Source organism: Grus americana, chromosome Z (assembly GCF_028858705.1).
Source record: "Grus americana isolate bGruAme1 chromosome Z, bGruAme1.mat, whole genome shotgun sequence".
In the NCBI taxonomy this organism is placed as follows: domain Eukaryota; kingdom Metazoa; phylum Chordata; class Aves; order Gruiformes; family Gruidae; genus Grus; species Grus americana.
Genome location: NC_072891.1, coordinates 31,601,224 through 31,620,704, shown reverse-complemented (window position 1 = coordinate 31,620,704; position 19,481 = coordinate 31,601,224). Strand labels below are relative to the sequence as shown.

The following is a 19,481-nucleotide window of genomic DNA, read 5'->3' as shown; positions in this document are numbered from 1 at the left end:
GCCGGCAGACATGCCTATGCCCATGCTCGTGCCTGTGCCCGTGCCAGTGCCCCGCGGTAAAACCGCCGCCGCAGCCCCCCGCGAGGCCTGGCTGCCGGTAGCGCGCGGTGGCCAGCGGTTATACCGCCGAGGCGCTGCCGCATGTCCCGAGTACCGTGTGTCGGGCCTCTTCCGCGTCGGCGGACGTCCGGGCACCTCCCTGGAGGCCACTGCAGGACGCTGACAAATTATACGTGTATATATATATATAAAAATATATATAATATACGTATTTTTTAAAAAATAAACACCACGCGCCGGCGGGTGCGTGCGCAGGAGCCGGCGCGCGCCCGGGCCTGCCAGGCGTTGCCGTGAAGGGCGCCGCCGGGCGCGCGGCCACCGAGAACGCCGCCGCCCGAGGGGGCGGGGCGGGGCCGCGCGCCGCGACCGTTGGGGCGCCACGGTTGCCGTGGCAACACTGGCCAGGTCGGGCCGGGCAGTCGTCCAGCCTAGTCCCGCCGCCGCCCGCGCGGGCCCACCGGCCCAGGTGCCGCTACCGGTGGTCGTCGAGCTGCAGGTCGACGCGGTGAGGCTGCGGCAGACCCGGGTGTCCGGGGCGGCAGGAAGGGATGGAAGGAGGGAGGGAGTAGCGGCGGGTCGCCACAGACAGCCGGTGCGGGAGGGCGGCGGGGGGGGCGATAAGGTAGAAACTTCTCATCGCAGTTATTCTGGGACTCTGAGGTGCCGCACAACAAAGCTACACATACATGAACAGATGTACATCTGTGAATGCACCTTTAGTTCTAGGAGCTCCTGGGAAGCTGTCTGGTTTTAATAGCTTGGTTCTCATCTGGGAATGGAAGTTAACGTAAAATGACGCCATACCTTTGTAGCGATAATACCACTGTGAAGATCAGAACGTGCCCTCGTTTTAGCCGTAGTTTCTCATCTGTGGGCTCTTCCTCCAAACAGAAGGCACTGACTAGTTCTTTGGGGTTGCAGGTATAAAGTCTGCTAGAAAGATTGTTAGGTTAGATTAAATGTGGAGGTTTTCTTGCTGTGAGACATTTATTTAATGAAGGGGACTACTGCTGTTGTGCAAATGGATAATGCGAATATGTTCATAGAATCATAGAATATCCTGAGTTGGAAGAGACCCATAAGGATCATCGAGTCCAACTCCTGGCTCCACACAGGACCAGCCGAATCACAGCACATGACTGAGAGCGTTGTCCAGACCCTTCCTGAACTCAGTCAAGCTTGGTGCTGTGACCACTTCCCTGGGGAGCCTGTTCCAGTGCCTGACCACCCTCTCGGTGAAGAACCTTTTCCTGATATCCAACCTAAACCTCCCCCGTCGCAGCTTCATTCTGTTCCCATGGGTTCTGTCACTGGTCACCAGAGGGAGGAGATCAACACCTGCCCCTTCGCTCCCCCTCATGAGGAAGCTGTAGGCCGTGATGAGGTCTCTCCTCAGTCTCCTCTTCTCTAGGCTGAACAATCCAAGGGACTTCAGCCTCTCCTCATACATCTTCCCCTCTAGACCCTTCACCATCTTTGTTGCCCTCCTTTGGACACTCTCCAATAGTTTTATGCCCTTTTTGTACTGTGGCACCCAAAACTGCACGCAGTACTCGAGGTGAGGCTGCACCAGCGCAGTGTAGAGTGGGACGATCACTTCCCTAGACCGGCTAGCAATGCCGTGCTTGATGCACCCCAGTATACGGTTGGTCTTCCTGGCAGCCTGGACGCGTTGTTGACTCATGTTCAACTTGCTGTCAACCAAGACCCCCAAGTCCCTTTCAGCATGGCTGGTCTCCAGCATCTCATCGCCCAATCTGTACGTATAGCCAGGGTTGCCCCTTCCCAGGTGCAGAGTCTGGCACTTGCCCTTGTTACACCTCATGTGGCTGGTGATTGCCCAGTTCTCCAATCTATTCAGATCTCTCTGCATGTTATGTTGTTCATAACAGGTCTTCTCATCATATGTAAGAAAAAAAAATGGTGGTTTTCACTAATTCATTTCCTTGTAGGTATCAAATGTTTCTCGTGTGTAATGCTAAGGTCTATGAAATCAGTCCCTGTTATATGAGATGATAAAAAAGGAAAGTGCAAAATACAAAATGAGAGAACTCCCAATGATAGATCTTAATCTGGGAACCTTTTGACGTTGACAGTAATAAAGCCAATGGCCTGCTGAGTCCCTTCTGAGATAGAGTCCTGCAGACTTGGACTGATGCCTATGTGTAAGACTGGACTAAGGAGTCTCATGTGAACATATTTTTTTCTTTCCTAAGGTTACATGTCCTGGTGTGTTTCTGCCTGAGAAACACATTTTTCTCAGTGTATGCATCTTGGGTAAACACAAAGAGACAGAATGCCTTCCTCCTGTTTTCCCTCTCTTATTTCATAAGACAATGTGCTTTGAAAAGACGATTTTCACTTGTTAGATGCCTTGGGCTAGAAAGTCTAATGTCTCAAGCCTTGTACAAGCAGTAATTCATGTATAATCTTATTTTTCTTTGCAATTAGTAGGTTATTCTTGTTTTGCATGTATTTCAACATAGTAAGATGAAGTATCAGGCCCATTCCTGGAATTTTAACATTTCTGTGAGATTTCAAGGTTAGTGGTTATGAGAGGTCATCTCTCACATGGACAGTTCTTACCTAATCTCAGTAATGGCAACAGTGTATATGAGGGTAGTTGAATTTATTCTGTTTCAGATGATTGTTCTGGAAGCAATATGATACCTCAATTCTAATATGGCTATTGTCTATCCAAGATTTTTGTCATTACAGCAGATGTGATATAAATGAAGATCCAAATAAATAATAGACAAATGGTTTTGCTGCCATTTTGCATGCCACACTAACACCTGGAACTAGAGAGAACAGGAATTTTCAGTGTGTTTTTCCTGTGCTTTACTGTATGCTCATTGGTTATGGTTCTGGTGAATAGTATTTTGTGTTTGAAAATTGTTTTTAAAAAAATGGTGTGAGACAGAAGGGCTATGTCTATTGACAAGCAAAACTACGCTGAAGCCATTGCAAACCAGGAACAGACCGTGTTTAGAGGAACAGTATCTTTCTTACCTATTTCTTTGAAATTTTTCTCCATTCTTTTCCAAACCACTCTTTCTACCTGTCTATTTCTCTAAAATTCTTTGCATCTGGTTCACAAGAGGCCTTCCTTGAGGGACATGATTACTTTCCCTTTCCATCTATGGCTATTATTGATACAAGTGAAAAACTATATAGTTAATACATCTGAAAGCTACAAAGTGTAATTTTCATTAAGGCCCGTACCCTTTACCTAGTCATAAGAGGAGCATCAAAGTAATATCATGAAGTAGATATTGTTAAATAAGTTCATCTTTTTTCTTGCCTCACAGTAATGTGTTTCTGTGCCTGTGACTTTCATTAGTAGGTGTTAAATAGCATGAAGCAACATATTTTCTCAGGGAAAACATGACTTTGCACAGCCCTCCTAAAAAAGGCTATTGCTAAAATACTGTCTGAAACCACTGATATCATTTAAAGAAGGATGTTGGCATATTTGAAAGAAACAAAAAAGCAAATATTGATAAAATAAGTGGGATGCAGCTGAGGACATTTCTTTAGATAGGTAGAATGTCCAGCATGAATGCCCAAGTAAAATCAGTGGTAAAGTTCCTGTTTACTTCAAAAGGGTCAGAATTTCAGTCCAAGGCGTGAGAAGAGTATCTTTGAGTAAGACATGTCATTGTAATAAAACACACAAGAATAGGCAAGTGCATTTGAATTTGTTTCTTAAAAGACATTTCATAGATGATATCTTAATTATTTAAAATTTTATAAGATATTAGGACAATCTTTACATAATGCATGAAACATACAGGAAGACTTCTTCACATGTTCTCATTTGTCTGTCATCCCTGTGGAAGATTACCCATGCTTTAAGATGCTTGCAGTTAGGACTTTTAATTTTTTTTTTTTTTTTGTGATCTGTTCTGTAGGATTAGCCAAGAATTCAAATGTTTTCCAAACATAAATTTCCTAATTGTAGTTGTGGTTCTGCTGTTTTACAGTTCATAAATTACACACAGAGTACTGTGAACATGATAATTTTTCCTACAAAGTTCTGAAGTTGATGCAGACATGGATGAATATGCAATTTCAGCTTTAAAGTACTTTTTCCAATACATCACATAACTTTAAGAATGTAAAGGACATCTTAAAGTACACAAACATAGATATATAGTATCAGTTAAGTTTGATTTCACTTAGTGGCAGCTTGACAAAGAATAGGGAAATTATTTTGAATATTGTTCCTATGAATGTTAGATTGTTAAGTTAACTGGTGTTACAATGAATTTGTCTACTTAATATTTTCCTGAAGGTGTCTGAAAGTGCTGTAGATCCTGCTGCAGTAGCTGAAATGCTTGAAAGTAAGTATGATTTTTAAAATGCTTGTATAATTTAATATCTAAAAATGATGAAGTAGGTCCATGTGTTCATGTAGTCTGCTTGTCTGCTTGTCCTTCTACAGTACGTGATCTAGTACACATTGTTCCCCTTATACATTGCTCTGAATTGAGCCATTTGAATGTCAGCCTCTAGTACCTCCTCTTGAGCCAATTACATGATTTTTCCATTCTTAGGCCGGGCTGTGTTCTGACACCTAGGCTAACCTGACACGGGCTAACCTGACAGATCTGCTTTTTATTTTTTCTGTCAGCAATTCTTTATTTTGAAGTCTGTGACAAGTCATGAATTTAATGACTAGGCAGTCTTTTAAAAGCCCAAATCTTATTTATTGTTTGTAAGGGGGGGATGGGGCAGAGAAAAAAAAATTGTAACAATGGTCTGTCTAAACTCAGTTTCATCATCGCAAGTACCCTTTGGACAGACTTTTTCAGTCATACCTACAGGAGCAGGTGTTGTATTAATTTAAAAGTTTTCATCCCTTAGCTTTAATTCAGTTGGCATTCATTTGTCCTTGCTGGGTCTCAGGTTTTTGTCCTTCTGGAGCAAGCCACTCATGTAAAGTCAACAGAAGGTCAAGTCAGAAGCCACTGACTGTCCTATTGTCCTATAAATCCATCACATGTCAACCACAGAGAGTTACCTTGTGCCGATATTTCTTTCCTGTGTGTTTCTATTCTGATATTAATAACACTAGAATAAACATTCCGTGAACCAAAGTAGAATATTGTTAATTATAATGGACTAGCTCTACATCTATCTTCTTTCTCTTCTGTCTTTTGTCCAGTCTTCCTTTGCTGTCCTTCCTCCAACCCTTCCTGTATATATTTTAATTTATTTTTCATCTTCCAGGTCATGTAATGAAGTTTGAATTAACTCAGCTCGTGTCTTCAGGTAATAGGCAAGTAAATGTTTTTCCACATGCTAGTTAATTTGAGACTGGAAAGTATATTAATGGGTGTTAGTTTTATGTCATGTCCTCCAGCTTTCTCTCTCTCATAAATTTCAGGACCTCCTCCAATTCTATTTCCTTCTACTCCATCATTTCCTATATATTCTTGGGTACGCATCTGAGGAGAAAAGAAATCCCTCTTCTGACTAGATGCATTGAAAAATTTGTTAGGATCAGTCATGTTGCTTTACTTTCTTTACTCTGATTTTCTTATTTCTAATAGTCTAGTTTGCTAGACTATTTAAATAGAACACAAATAATAATGTAGAGTTCATCTTGGCAGATAGTACTGTTGGTCTTCTACAGACTTCATATTGTGTGTTTTTATAAGATGGGAAAAAAGGCAAGTAGACACTGGGTGACAGATGAGTGCTGTTGTTAAGGTCTCTGATTATGGATCATTCTAAAACTGCAGGTAACTTGATAAAATTGGTTATGGTTTTATAATGGAAAATTCAAAATATACTTTATGTTCTTTGTGTAATAAATATTGCTTGCACATTTTGTATTTATTTCTCAAAATGTTTTGTTTTGGATATTCATCTTTCTCTTTCTTCTTTGCTTTTTGCTTATAAGGGTTGCTGATATAATAAAGGGTTATTTGTGATGTCATTCCAGGTTCAAAACCGTTCAGTGATACTGGAAAAAAGAGATACAAACACTCAAATGAGAAAATCTGTTGTTATCTCTACATCAAAGCCTAAACAAGGCCCCCAAAAAAGTGTGATCTGTGTTAGTCCAGAGAGTGTTCATCTTCTCATATGATTACTTTCATGCAAGCTTTGTGGGTATCACGTTGTCATGTAGTTAGGTGTAGTAATGCTTGTTTGTCCCCTGGGCATAGCAGATTTTCTGTGTGTGTGTTAGGACAGAAAAGACTCTTCAGTGATAACTTTAAAAGGAATGAGGCTGTTTTAAAAAGTGCTAAAGGATTTAATGGTCCTCTCAGCATATTCTGGCCCTGTAGAACACCTTTTCTTTGTTTTGTATAGTACCTACAGTTCTTTCATGACTCAAACTTCAGGTGTGTTCCCTTTTTTTTGGCTCTGCAAAAATATGTATCTTCGAGATTTTGTTTACTTTTTGTACAGTGGGATGTGTTGTCCTCTTTCAACTTTCTAAATTAAAAAATTATACAGAAAAACTAAGTATATTCCTCATGAGAGGAACCGGTGCCTGCCTATGTCCTTACAACATCAGAAGCCAGACCTCATTGGCAAAATTGACTATTTCCTTTCTTTTTGTAGTGTCAAAAGGTGACAAAAGAGTCTTTTCTGGTGATTTTAAAGCTGGGATCCATTAGCAAGACAGACCTTACAAGCAAAGATGAAACTTTGAATAGGATCAAAAGTATTGCTCTTATTATTAACTTTTTCTGAAAATTTTCTTCCTTTTGCCATTGTTTTGTCTAGAAATCCCCAAATTGCAGGGTTTGTTTTCAGTCTGATTAGAAGTGAACATGTGTCCTTGCCCCTGTAAAGACACAGCACCCATCCAAGTGAAGGCAGTAGCAGCTTTTATAGCATTGTATCCATTGTGGGCAGCTTAGTGTCTCATTTCCTTACCAGTATACCTTGTAGCTTGCCTCCTGTGGTGGGAGCTTATGAAAGTATCTTCTGTCTCTGGCTATGCTACCTATACAGAGCAGTGCTGACCTTCTCCATTCACTCAGAACACAGTTAATGGGGTTCTGAAGGAAGAGAAGACCTGGGGAAAAGTGTGTTGTAGGGCACAAGAAGATTGTGTTACGGTAACCCAGGATAGTTCATCTCCCCTATCCAAGTACGCACAGTCCCAAACACATCTTATCTTGTTGTCATGGTAACCTGGGATAGTTTGCTTCTTCCCATCTGACTCTGTAGACTCCCAAGCACATCGTATCTTGTTACAGTAACCTGGGATAGTTCACTTCTTCCTATACGAATATGCAGAGTCCCAAGCATGTTTTATCTCATCGTGATGGTAACCCAGGGTAGTTCACTCCCCCTGTCATCTGTGCCCACCTTTGCATAGGTGCCAATGTGATGGCCAGCTGCAGATCTCAGAATTCAGACACCAGCACCTGCATTACATCAGCGAGCTCACTAGTGAGCAAAACAGGATATTGCGTATGTATGATAGGTTAATCAGTGCAAGTTTTATTATCCACCCCTGGAGTGATTTTCTTTGAGCTTCACTCACAAGCAGGGTTCCACTGCATCAGGTCCCCATTTTGACTAGCATCGGTGTACTGGGGCTCCTACCGTGGTAATGCCACACTTTCATTAAAGCCAAAGCTTTCACTTGCTGAGTGTTGTGCCTTGTCCCTGAGGGATCTGCACCTGGTTTTCACTTGTAACATGGGTACTTACCCTCTCAGTTAGTAGGACATTGGTCTCATGCTGTGTGGTTGGATGGCCAAATTAGATGATGTTCATTTACTACATGCTGGCTCTCTGGAGGGAATACCTTTCAAAAGTAATGGTGACTATCTTTGCTGAACAAACATTCAAATGTTATAATCTCATATCAACCTTTTTTATTTTATTCCTGCAGGCAACTGATTAGAATAATTAGTTGTTTGCCCAGTGAGGTGGCTCCTGGTCATACTGAAAGCACTGAGAAATCAGCTGGGCCAAGATTTAGCATGCTGTATATAAACATGGGCATTATATATACTTTGTAAAACATGCATTATACATCATCTGTATATATCCTCTGTCATAGCTTTGGACATTCTCTATACTGTAACTAGGTAGTCTGCTGTCAAGCCTTGCAGTCATCTCCATCCCCAAAATGTTTCAGGGTACTGATGGCTGGAAAGTTAATGACAGCATCAAACTCCAGTGCTGCCATGCTAAGCCAAGTCTTTCAAAACTAATGAAAATGTAAATGGTTTCCCTCCCTTTTGCCCTCTTCATTTCATGTTCAGAAGACAAAGTAATCAGATGCAGCATAGTCAGAGCACTGGAGATAAAGTGAATAAGCCATTTGCTGGAGAAGCAGTTATTCTCAGTCAAGCAGGCAAAAATAAAATCTGATGTTGCTGTGTTCTTTCTTGTATACAAATACAGAACCAAATGGTTGGGTTTTCTGTTTTTCTGTGGTTTTGTTTGCTGTGACCCTCAGGAATGTGAACTGAAAGGTTTGCTGACACAGAGGAGGACAGTATACTAAAAAGGAACTGCTGTCTTAAACATTTCCAACATCAAATAATTCTACGTCATGCTGAGCGTGTGCCATTCCTGTACCGCTCTAGGCCTGCTAATGTCCGAACCACCGCCTATTACTGTATGTATGAGAGGGGCAGTATTCTGTCAAGGACATTTGAAGTTTCATTGCACAGCTGTTAATGAAAATTCCATGTAGCAACCTTGAAAGCTATTTTTCTATGGGTGTTTCTTTATTCTTTCAGTCGGGGATGACCTTGCAGTTTATGAAGAAATTGCACAAAACTGTCTATTCCCAAAGTGCAAACTGACTCCTACATATCCTGGTGTGGATAGAGAATTACTGATGAAAACTTCTCCTCATTTCCCAGTAAGTTGCCCAAAGCTGGTACTTATTGTATGTGTCTGAAGAAGGAAGGAATTTAGCTACTTAGTAGCAACTTTGTGAGTACTGGAGTTTGACTATTCCTTTGGTCCTCCTGAGTAGAGGGAGATGCTTATATGCTCTTTTGAATATGGAAGTGCCTCAGAGAATATACTGAGTACGTGCTATCCTAACAATTAATTTGTTAGTCACAGACAGTGAAAATGATCTCTCTGCATAGGCAGGTTAGAAGCCATAATAGCAAAATTTTGTGTTCAATTATGTACCTCCATCCAAAGGTTATGTGAAAGGGCCAGGTGCTTTAAAGATTTTCAAGTTTCTTTGTACAAATTGCCTTTGAGGATGCCAGCTTTCTATCCATTTTCTTTCCCTCTTGTACAGGCCTTGGTTTTTCACTCTGCCTGTTCTCACTCATCTCTTGGGAGTCTTTCATTTTCATAGCTTTGTAAATCCTTCCACTGCCCATTCTTGCTGAGGTTCATTGTTTCCTGAAGCAGCAATAGCAGCCTAAAATGATTATGTTTTCATCCCTGTCAATGTTTTGCCCGTTACCTCTTCCAATTACTATCCTTATCTCGATTTTTCTCGAGCCCCACGTTGGGCGCCAAAAAGGACTGTGGTGGGTTGACCCTGGCTGGAGGCCAGGTGCCCACCAGAGCCGCTCTCTCACTCCCCTCATTCACTAAACAGGGGAGAAAAGGCATAACGAAATGCTTGTAGGTCGAGATAGGGACAGGGAGAGATCACTCACTAATTGTTGTCACGAGCAAAACAGACCGAACTTAGAGAGGGAATTCATCTAATTTATTACTAGGCAAAACAGAGTAGAGGAATGAGAAAATAAAATCAACTCTTAAAACACCTCCCCCCACCCCTCCCATCTTCCCGGGCTCAACTTCACTCCCGGCTTCAACCTTCCCCCCCTCAGCGGCACAGGGGGACGGGGAGTGGGGGTTACGGTCAGTTCATCTCACAGTGTTTCTGCCGCTTCTTCATCCTCAGGGGGAGGACTCCTCTCATCGTTCCCCTGCTCCAGCATGGAGTCCCTCTCACGGGGTGCAGACCTTCAGGAGCAAACTGCTCCAGCGTGGGGTCCCCCACGGGGTCACAAGTCCTGCCAGCAAACCTGCCCTGGCGTGGGCTCCCCTCTTCACGGGTCCACCGGTCCTGCCAGGAACTTGCTCCAGCGTGGGCTTCCCAGAGGCCACAGCCTCCTTCAGGTGCCTCCACCTGCTTCGGCGTGGGGTCCTCCATGGGCTGCAGGTGGAATCTCTACACCCCCTCATCCTTCCTCCATGGGCTGCAGGGGGACAGCCTGCTTCACCATGGCCTTCACCACGGGCTGCAGGGGGATCTCTGCTCCGGCGCCTGGAGCACCTCCTCCCCCTCCTTCTGTACTGACCTTGGTGTCTGCAGAGTTTCTTACATCTTCTCACTCCTCTCTCCGGCTGCAAAAGCTCTCCCTCTCTAAGTGTTTTTCTTCTTCTTAAATATGTTATCACAGAGGCACTGATTGGCTTGGCCTTGGCCAGCAGCAGGCCCGTCTTGGAGCCGGCTGGCATTGGCTCTGTCAGACACAGGGGGAGCTTCTAGCAGCTTCTCACAGAAGCCACCCCTGTAGCCCCCCCGCTACCAAAACCTTGCCACGCAAACCCAACACAATCCCTCTCCCTGCATTATGGATTGGGTTATGCAAAAGAAGCAATGCAAATTACTTGAATTTTATTAACCTGAGTCCATCGCAGCTTAGAATAGAACACGGAGGAGCATCCTTCCTGCAGACTCAATGTTGCATTGATTCATTCAGAAAGTTCTTGTAATTACTCTACAAACTAGGAATGCCACTATTTCACATGAAAAGCTGGGGTTTTGTGCATAAATTGCAGGTATAGAAAATACTAGACTCAAGAACAACTAACTGTTAGAAAGTTCTGCCTAATACAAGAGTACTTTCTATAAATTTAAAACAGAAATTTAGAAGAAATACATGTTCTGGTTAACCAAATGTTACATTGTATGATTCTTTAACTTGGTCCTTAAGAATGGCAGTATCATATCATTTCTCTGGCTGGATCTGAGCCAGTCAGATGCTGTCCTCAAATCACCTATTCCTTTACCAATATGTCATCACCTTCTTTCCCTTCATATAGAGTGCTCATTTCTTTGCTTCTTCATTGCCACTGCTTCTGTTTGCTCCTCCTCTTTGCATAAGAGTAAGGGCAAATATAGTTTGAAGGTACTGTACTGTGATTTCTCTGTCACTCTTGTAGAAGAAAGAGGAACTGCTAGAAATGCACAATTCAGAGTTGAAGGCAAGTGAACAGATTTCTATTTTTTATTTTTAGTTAGAGATCATTAGTGTCTTTTACAGTATTTGTCATAGCATTACCTGCCTTGAAAGGCAAACCAGAATTTCTATTTCACACCATTTTGGAAAGTGTCCTGTGGGCCACCCTGATCCACCAGGAAGACTAATGTGCAAATGGAGCTGCTAATCAAATGGTAGAGAGCTGTGTATCTTCTCTGTAGTTCAAAGGATTCTACTCACCTTTCTTCACAATATTAGCTTTATGAGGAAATGCTCTGGGGCAGTGCTAGTGCCACAAGCATATGTTTTGATCTTGCTGGCCTTGTGCCTCATGCTGCCCTTCTTGCATGGTTTATGCCTATTAAGAGAGCAGACTAAAATCTAATTACTGCTTTGCATAGCAAAATTGCTTTACAACTGTTCTTTGCTTGTGAGTTTTTTAGCTGCAGTGCCTCTTTTAGTCACTGCAGTTGCAATGAAGGACTTGAAGTGTTCTGATTATAAGGGGGGATGTATATGCAGTGATTATGTTTTTAATCCTTTCCCCTTAACTGTTATTTTTAAGGGAATAGTACCAAAAATAGAGTTCTCCACAAGAACAACCATTACGGAGATTCCACTTCAGTACAGAAGGAAGAATTATGTAAGTATTTATGACAAGGATGCAGACCTGGCTGCAATTTTATAACCTTTGACTGAGTCAATTTGAGTCTAGCTTTTCTGTTGGTATCTAGATACCTTAGGCAGCAATGGTATGTAAGATTTAAGGCCATGCCAGGGGCCCTAGATTTTGCTGTAACAACAAAAAATCTGACTGAGTGAACCAAAGCCATCCATTTCTCAGTTTGTTATCTGCTATCCCAGATGCACTCATTTCCTAATTATTAAGGAATTTGTTCCAGGGAACGCCCACAAAACCAAATAATCCTTGCATTGCGTTCTATTGAAGGTAAGGTTTGAGCAGATAATGATCTCTTGATTTGACGGCATTTCACTGCCTCCTGTCTTTTGCTGACAGTGGTTTATATCTAGTTTTTACAAGTGCTTCTTTTTGCATGCTTTTACTTAGTGAATGCATGCTTCCCCTGTTTACCATTGCATCCTCTGATTCAGACTGAATTGCAACCAGTTAGTCCTCTTCTGAGAAAGTGCTAACAATGTTTTCTGTGCTTTGTTTAGTGGCTATATATTTAGCAGGTTATCTGTTGGATAATATCTTGCAGGGACAGAATTCTGTCTTCCCTGCTGGAACAAAACACTCATGGCACATGAAGTACTTTTGTACGAGTAACAGCTGCTGAATTTGGCCCCCATATTCAGGTCTCTTGACCTGAGAAACTTGCAAGGTTTACTTGAATAAGCTCCCACAGAAGTCAGGATTTCAAGATTTTAACCAAAGTTCTGAACGTTCTATGCTCACAAGTGCTTTTCTGAAATACTTCATCTTTTTCTGAGCTCTGTGACAGCCAGGGAACAATCTTTTCGGATTGAGCCCTAGTTGAGATGTTATACAACTGAGATAATGTGGAAGGAGATAGCATATATAACCCCATGCTGACTTCTTTCTGTTTTTTACTTTGCCACACACCAACACAGAATCACAGAGTCTTCCATTTGGTACATACAGAGATACAAATACTGGAATTTCTGCTTAGATCTTCATCTTTTTTGCAGGGAGTTGCAAATGGCTTGTCCCTGGTTTTACTTAGGTAATTGTACAACAGTGAATTACTCTGCCAGGACAAAACAGAACAAGGAATCAAAGATCTGCATCACCAAAACAAAGGAACCGATCACTAACACAATGCAAGGCATCAGTGAAAAGGGATAAAAGCTATGGAAGGCGTACAAGGTCCTTACAATCACAAGCTCCTTCTCTAAACACTAGGGACCACTTCTGTGAACTCTGCAGAGAAAATCAGCAGTAGCCATCAAGATGGAGCCTAGGGTCTACTGAGTGCAAATCAGAAAATGAGAACAAGCCACCATTTGTAGTCAGACATGTAAGTTCTAAAACTGCTGTGCTGCATTAAAAAGGTGAACTTTTGACAGTATTAATTTTAAAATTTTTGTCTGTCCTGTCTTGAACTACTAGATCACCAGAAGACTGAAGAAATTTAGCAACAAATTTGAAAATATAAACAGAAATGGTTTTTTGTTCAGTATGTAATTGGCCTGTCAAACTCACTGGCAGCTGGTGGAAATTAGGTCAGTCAGTTAACAATATTCAAGAAAGGAAAAGATACTACAAAGAATTCAAAGACATATGTAGATACTATAAAAATATAATACGTATTAACCCTCCCCTTTTCTTTTGGATATAAACCAATCTGTACATTTCTGTACTTGGTAAGGAATCAAGTGGGCAGTTTATTTCATATTTTTGACATAGTCCTTCTGCTTCCTTCTGAAATCTCTGGGACTGGTTGTACTTACTGACACGCCAGTAAACTGAGGTCCCTGATGGTATGGCAGTGATTGTCAGTCTCCATGGTTCTACTTATATCCATCGAAGTCTTTTGTTAGTCACTGAAGTTAGTGGAAAGTGTTTCTGGGGTTTCATCAATAAACCTTTGACATTAGTCAGTAGGGTGTTGCAGCTGAATGCTTTAAAGCACTAATAATTACTAGGGCAGTTTTTCTGACTGCCTGGTTTAGAGAGAAGGAAACAATGTTTCCCAGATGATCAATACTTCCAGGCTAAAGTGACAGCTATCTAGAGTAACTTAGGTTTGCTTAGGTCCTGATTTGTGTTCCACAGTCCTATTCCAGTGCTGCACCAGCCCTATATTTAACAGTCGTGTATTTTAAGTGTTTCCACAAATATGTTAATCTGGGACAGGTTACATTCTTTAAATCCAGCTTTGCATGAGAATCATGAAATCATTCCACTTGAGATGGACCTCTGCAGTTGTCCCAACCCCACTTGAAGCAGGTCCAAATAGATTAAGCTGCTTAAGGCCTTGTGCAGTTGAGTCTTGAATATTTCCAAGGACAGAGATTTCATGGCCTCTCTGGGCTGACCATGCTCATGGTAAAAAAAGTTGTTCTTGTATTTAATTGGAACTTACGTAATTTGTTCTCGTCCTTCCACTGTGTATCTCTGAATAGAGCCTGGCTCGGTCTTCTCTACATCCTTGCATTAGATGGTCACAGACAACAATAGAATCTCAGAATCACAGAATTGTTTTGGTTGGAAAAGATCTCATGAAACCATCTAATGCAATCCCCCTGCTCAAGCAAGGGCAGCTAGAACATGTTGCACAGGACCATGTCCAGTTGGGGGGTTGAATATCTCTGTGGATGGAGACTCCTCAACCTCCCTAGGCAGTGGTTTGACCAGCCTCACAGCAGAACAGTGTTTTCCTGTGTTCAGAAGGAATTTCATGGGTTTTAATTTGTACCCATTGCCTTTTGTTTTGTCTCTGAGCATGACTGTGAAGAGCCTGGCTCTGTCTTCTTGATTCCCACCCATCAGGTATTTATACACGTGAATAAGATACCCCCCGAGCCTTCTCTTTTCCAGGCTGAACAGTCCCAGCTCTTTCAGCCTTTCCTCATGTGAAAGATCCTCCAGTCCCCTAATCATCTTTGTGTCCCTTCACTGGACTTGGTCCAGTAAGTCCATCTCTTTCTTGTACTGGGGAACGCAGAACTGGACACAGTACTCCAGTTATGGCTTTACCAGTGCTGAGTAGAGAGATCACCTCCCACCACATGCTTGCAATGCCTTTCCTAATGCAGCCCAGGAGGCTGTTGGCCACCTTTGCCATGAGGTTACATTGCTGGCTCATGGTCAGCTTGTTGTCCACCAGAACCCTGAGGTCCTCCTCTGCAGAGCTGATGTGTAGCCAGTCAGTCCACAGCATGTACTGGTGCCCGGCGATATTTCTCCCCAGACGCAGGACTTTGCATTCATCTTTGTTAACCTTCATGAGATTTCTCTTAGACATCGTTTTGTCTGTCTGAGTCCCTCTGAATAGCTGTACAACCATCTTATGGATCAGCTACTCCTCCCAGTTTTGTACTGTCTCTGTACTTGCTGAGGGTGCACTCTGGGTCATTGGTAAAGATGTTAAACAGTATTGGCCCCAGCATTGACTCCTGGGATACACCACTAATGACTTGCCTCTAAGCCACTGATCACAACCCTCTAGGCCTGGCTGTTCAGGCTACTTTAATTCACTTCACTGTCTGCTTATCTAACCTGTACTTTGTCAGCTTTTCTGTGAGGATGCTATGGGAGATGGTGTCAAAATCTCAACTGAAGTTAAGGTAAACAACATCCACTGCTCTCCTTTCATCCACCAAGCCAGTCACCTCATTGTAGAAAGTTATCAGGTTGGTTAAGCATGGCTTCCTCTTTGTAAATCCATGCTGACTATTCCTGACTACCATCTTGTGCTTTACATGTTTGGAAAAATGGCTTCCAGGATTAGTTGCTCTATTATCTTCCCAGGAATTCTGGTTAGGCTGGCCAGCCTGTAGTTCCCTGGATCTTTCTTCTTGCCCTTCTTGAAGATAGGAGTGACATTTGCTTTCCTCCAGTCTTCAGAAACCTCTCCCAGTTGCCATGACCTTTCAAAGATAATCAGGAGTGAACTTGCAATGACATCATGCAGCTCCCTCGGCACTTGTGGGTGCAACTTCTTATGCCCCATGAATGTCGAGTTTAAGTTCTCTTTAATCTGGTCTTCCTACCATTGGGGTAGGTCTCGTTCCAGACTTTCCCTCTGGCTTCTGGGGCTTGGGATTGCTCAAGGACAGTTTTACTGGTAAAGATGGAGGCAAAGAAGGCATTGAGTATCTCAGACTTCTCCATATCCTTTGGTATCAGCACACCTACCTCAAACATGATAAAAAAGAATCACAGAATATCTCAAGTTGGAAGGGGCCCATAGGGATCATCGAGTTCAACTCCCTGCTCCTCGCAGGACTACTTAAAACTAAACCATATGATTTATAGCATCGTCCAGACGCTCCTTGAACAGTGCTGACAGGCTTGGTGCCGTGACCACTTCCTTGGGGAGCCTGTTCCAGTGACCGACCACCACCTCAGTGGAGAACCTGTTCCTAATGCCCACTCTGACCTTCCCCTGACGCAGCTTCATCCCATCTCCTCGTGTCCTATCGCTGGTCAGCAGAGAGAGAGCAGCACCTCCCCTCCGCTGCCCACCATGAGGAAATGGGCAGTGAGACTTGCTGAGACACACGAAAGCTCCAGCCCGTATCTGGCACTGGGGAACACCACCAGTCCTTTGAGGGGATTTATGTTGTAGCGTGGAAAGCAGAGGAAGTGTAGTGACTGGCTATTGGGACTATTGGTCTAGCACTAATGGGCTGCCTATTGAAGTAATCAGTGCTTGGAGAGGGAAAGAGGAGTCTGTGTCCTGCTTGGGAGCCGGGATCAAGCCAACAGGAATTGGGAGCCGAGGACGTGTTTCTCTGAGGAAGTCTTACTCCAGCTGGTTGGTGTAAAGGTCCTCATCCAAAGTCCCTTCGCATGAACAGAAATACTTACGGGGGGTGGGGGGGTGGGGGATAGCCGAATCCCAGTGTCAGTATGACACCATACCAATTTTCATGTGTCATCTGTTCTTTCTGCCCCTTGCAATATGCAAACTATTCATAATCCAGTCAGTGGAAAAGAATGTTTCCTCCTCATGTGTATTATTCTTGGTCATTCTCTGCCTGTCGTTCAAGTTATTTCTCAGAACAGAAGTGCACAGGTCTTCCTGGACTGCATGACTTTTTTGTCAATATGCTGATTGCAATATGAATAGTTTGCAATGCTGAAATCCTTTTTTTTTTTTTTTTTTTTTTTTTTTTGGCTTCATCGTTTGATAACTGTGAAGCGTCCAATATCTCAGTTAAGGTAATTAAAAAATATCTAGTGGAGAATTGTTTCTCTTCTGTTACTCTGTATTCTAATGGAGCAGTTCCACGAGGAGGGTTGATGGCTTAGAAAACAATAATTCTAGTTCTCTGTCATGGAGAAAATGTGAGGGTCACCATACTTTGGCATAAGGAAGATGAAAGCCCCACAGAAGTAAGCAAAGGTATAAAAAGAAAAATAATTCACCCCAAATCCTTAATTTTGCAAAACAATGGTGATAGACTATACTGAAGTTTCCCTGCCCAACTTTACAACTTTTTCAACTGTTTACAACTTTACAGACCACCTTTTAATAAAAACCGTAGAGAAGTCTGGCTTCTAAGTGGCCTACAACTAGGCCAAAATGGAGAAGACCGAATGGCTCTTTGCCAATGCCTGCCTTTTGCTTGGAGGTGTAGCAAGTAAAAACATACTCGTGTCAGCACTAGTCTAACTTGCTTGACTATTAGCAGCAGCAAAACCAGCATAATCTGATCTTGAATGGGAGTTTCCTGTGCAAATACAACCTTTGGTCTAGGATTCCTTGTACAGGTGCTCAAGAAAGCCACTGCTAGCACACTAGAAGACTTGAACTGACTTGACACCAGGTCAGCATTTTGTCATACGCTGCATTGCTACATCAGACTACCCGGCACTCGTACCCAAGAAGTTGTAGCTGTCTCAAATGTGCAAAAGTCTTTCACGCAAAAGCTGTAGCTGGGACACATCCTTATAGCAATGTGATTGAGGGTTGCTTCGCTCCCAGTCATGAATTCAAACCTACCTTAGATTAGCAATAGCAGAAAGTAATTAGTATTGATAAGAAAAGACTCTAGAGCCGTTGCTCTACATGAGCAGGTACAGCCATGTGCTGAAAGGTTTTCTGCCCTGGCGTTCTCTGACGAGTACTGCTCAACCAAAGTACCAAACCTCTAGCGGAAAACAATGTTTGCTCTTCATGTGTATTAGTCTTGGTCATTATCTGCCTGTCATTCACTGACTGTCCTGGGGTTCAGTCAGACTCCAGCCTTTGTAGCAAGGGACTGGTAGAGCCAAATATAATGGTATTTCATCTGGTTTTAATGCCTGTTCATTAATAATTGAACGGGCTTCTGCAGTAACATCGGAAAGAATGCTGAACAGACACGAGTGAAGTAGCAATCATCTAAGGTAATTACAGCCAGAGAAAGGTTTGACATCTAGTCTGAGCTAAACATCTCTGCTCTTTCCATAGCCGGTGGAAAGATGGTGATTTGTTCTTTCATATAGCCACCATCTAAGGCATCTGGGGTGTGTCATATACCAGCAGTTCTTGCCTCTCTTCTTTGATTATCTAAAACGGACAACTAGTCAAGACTGGATGCCAAGCTTTCACGTGGCCAACGTAAAGTGAGAAGAACAGTGCACGTACTAACCTGCAGTCAGTCTTATCAGAGGAGCCAGATTAATTTGGAAGTGAACCATACCCCATCTCATCACCTGTTCTAGACACTAGAATTTGCCTTCAGCCATTTTGTTTATCCTCCTCTGAGTAAGGGATCCTTGAAAGGTGTAAGAAAGATATGTGTCTGATGAGGGGCAGGTTTGCCATAGTAGTTGCGGAGACACAGTTTTAGGCCCTATCAATTAATGCCGTTGTTTCTCTCTCAAATATCAGGCATGCTGCTAATGAGGTCTGATATCAAAGATGCTCACGATCGGCTTGCTCATGTTTCCTGTGGTGTCCTACCCTTTTACAAGTGAGATAGTATCTGGCTAAAATTATGAGTTTGATCAGCTTTTGTCAGCAGCGTGAGGAATTCTGCATATTTTTGTTGAATATGGGCCATAGTTTTAAGGGCTTCCACTTCACGCGCCTCACAGTGGGTCTGGGTACCTGGTTTACGTTTGGCATTGCCAGTTTTCAGCTTACCTCTAATATCCCCTTTATTCTTCCTTTCCATTCAGTGGGTGACAACTTCTCCCTTCCTTTCTTTCCCCAGTCGCTTTCTTCTGCTATGTCATGTGTCAATTCTAGTTACGGAAATTTGCTTCTGTATTCACCAGATGATAAGGAACCATCTGAAGAGGGTACTTCTGAACATGATTCATCACCTCTTGGAACAGATGGACCTGTGAGTTACTTGCATTATCCTCCCAGTCAGAGGGATTCAGCTTTTCACCATGCAGTTTCCTCTGCTACCTCAAGTCACCAAGTCCTGTTGGGAGTCCCTCTGCTTTTCAAAACAGGTTACTAATTTTTAATCAAGTCAGTTACCCAAGTGACTTTGTGCTGTGAGAATGCAAGCTGAATGACAAGAAAGTTTACTTTCTGACTTCTTGGGCAAAGCGAACTTAGGATTCTCAGATAAACTCCAGTAGAAGAATTG

The 19,481-nt window shown here is 42.8% G+C and overlaps 1 protein-coding gene across 1 annotated transcript; it reads left to right on the top strand.

The window, feature by feature from the left end:
* Positions 1 to 363: 363 nt before the first annotated feature.
* Positions 364 to 19,355, top strand: SPATA6L (spermatogenesis associated 6 like). The gene is made up of 6 exons (XM_054811021.1): positions 364 to 565; positions 4,358 to 4,406; positions 5,296 to 5,337; positions 8,790 to 8,914; positions 11,803 to 11,880; positions 19,159 to 19,355. The coding sequence occupies exons 2-6, from the start codon at positions 4,397 to 4,399 to the stop codon at positions 19,228 to 19,230; spliced, it is 327 nt and encodes a 108-aa protein (XP_054666996.1). The 5' UTR covers positions 364 to 565; positions 4,358 to 4,396; the 3' UTR covers positions 19,231 to 19,355.
* The last annotated feature ends 126 nt before the right edge of the window (positions 19,356 to 19,481 follow it).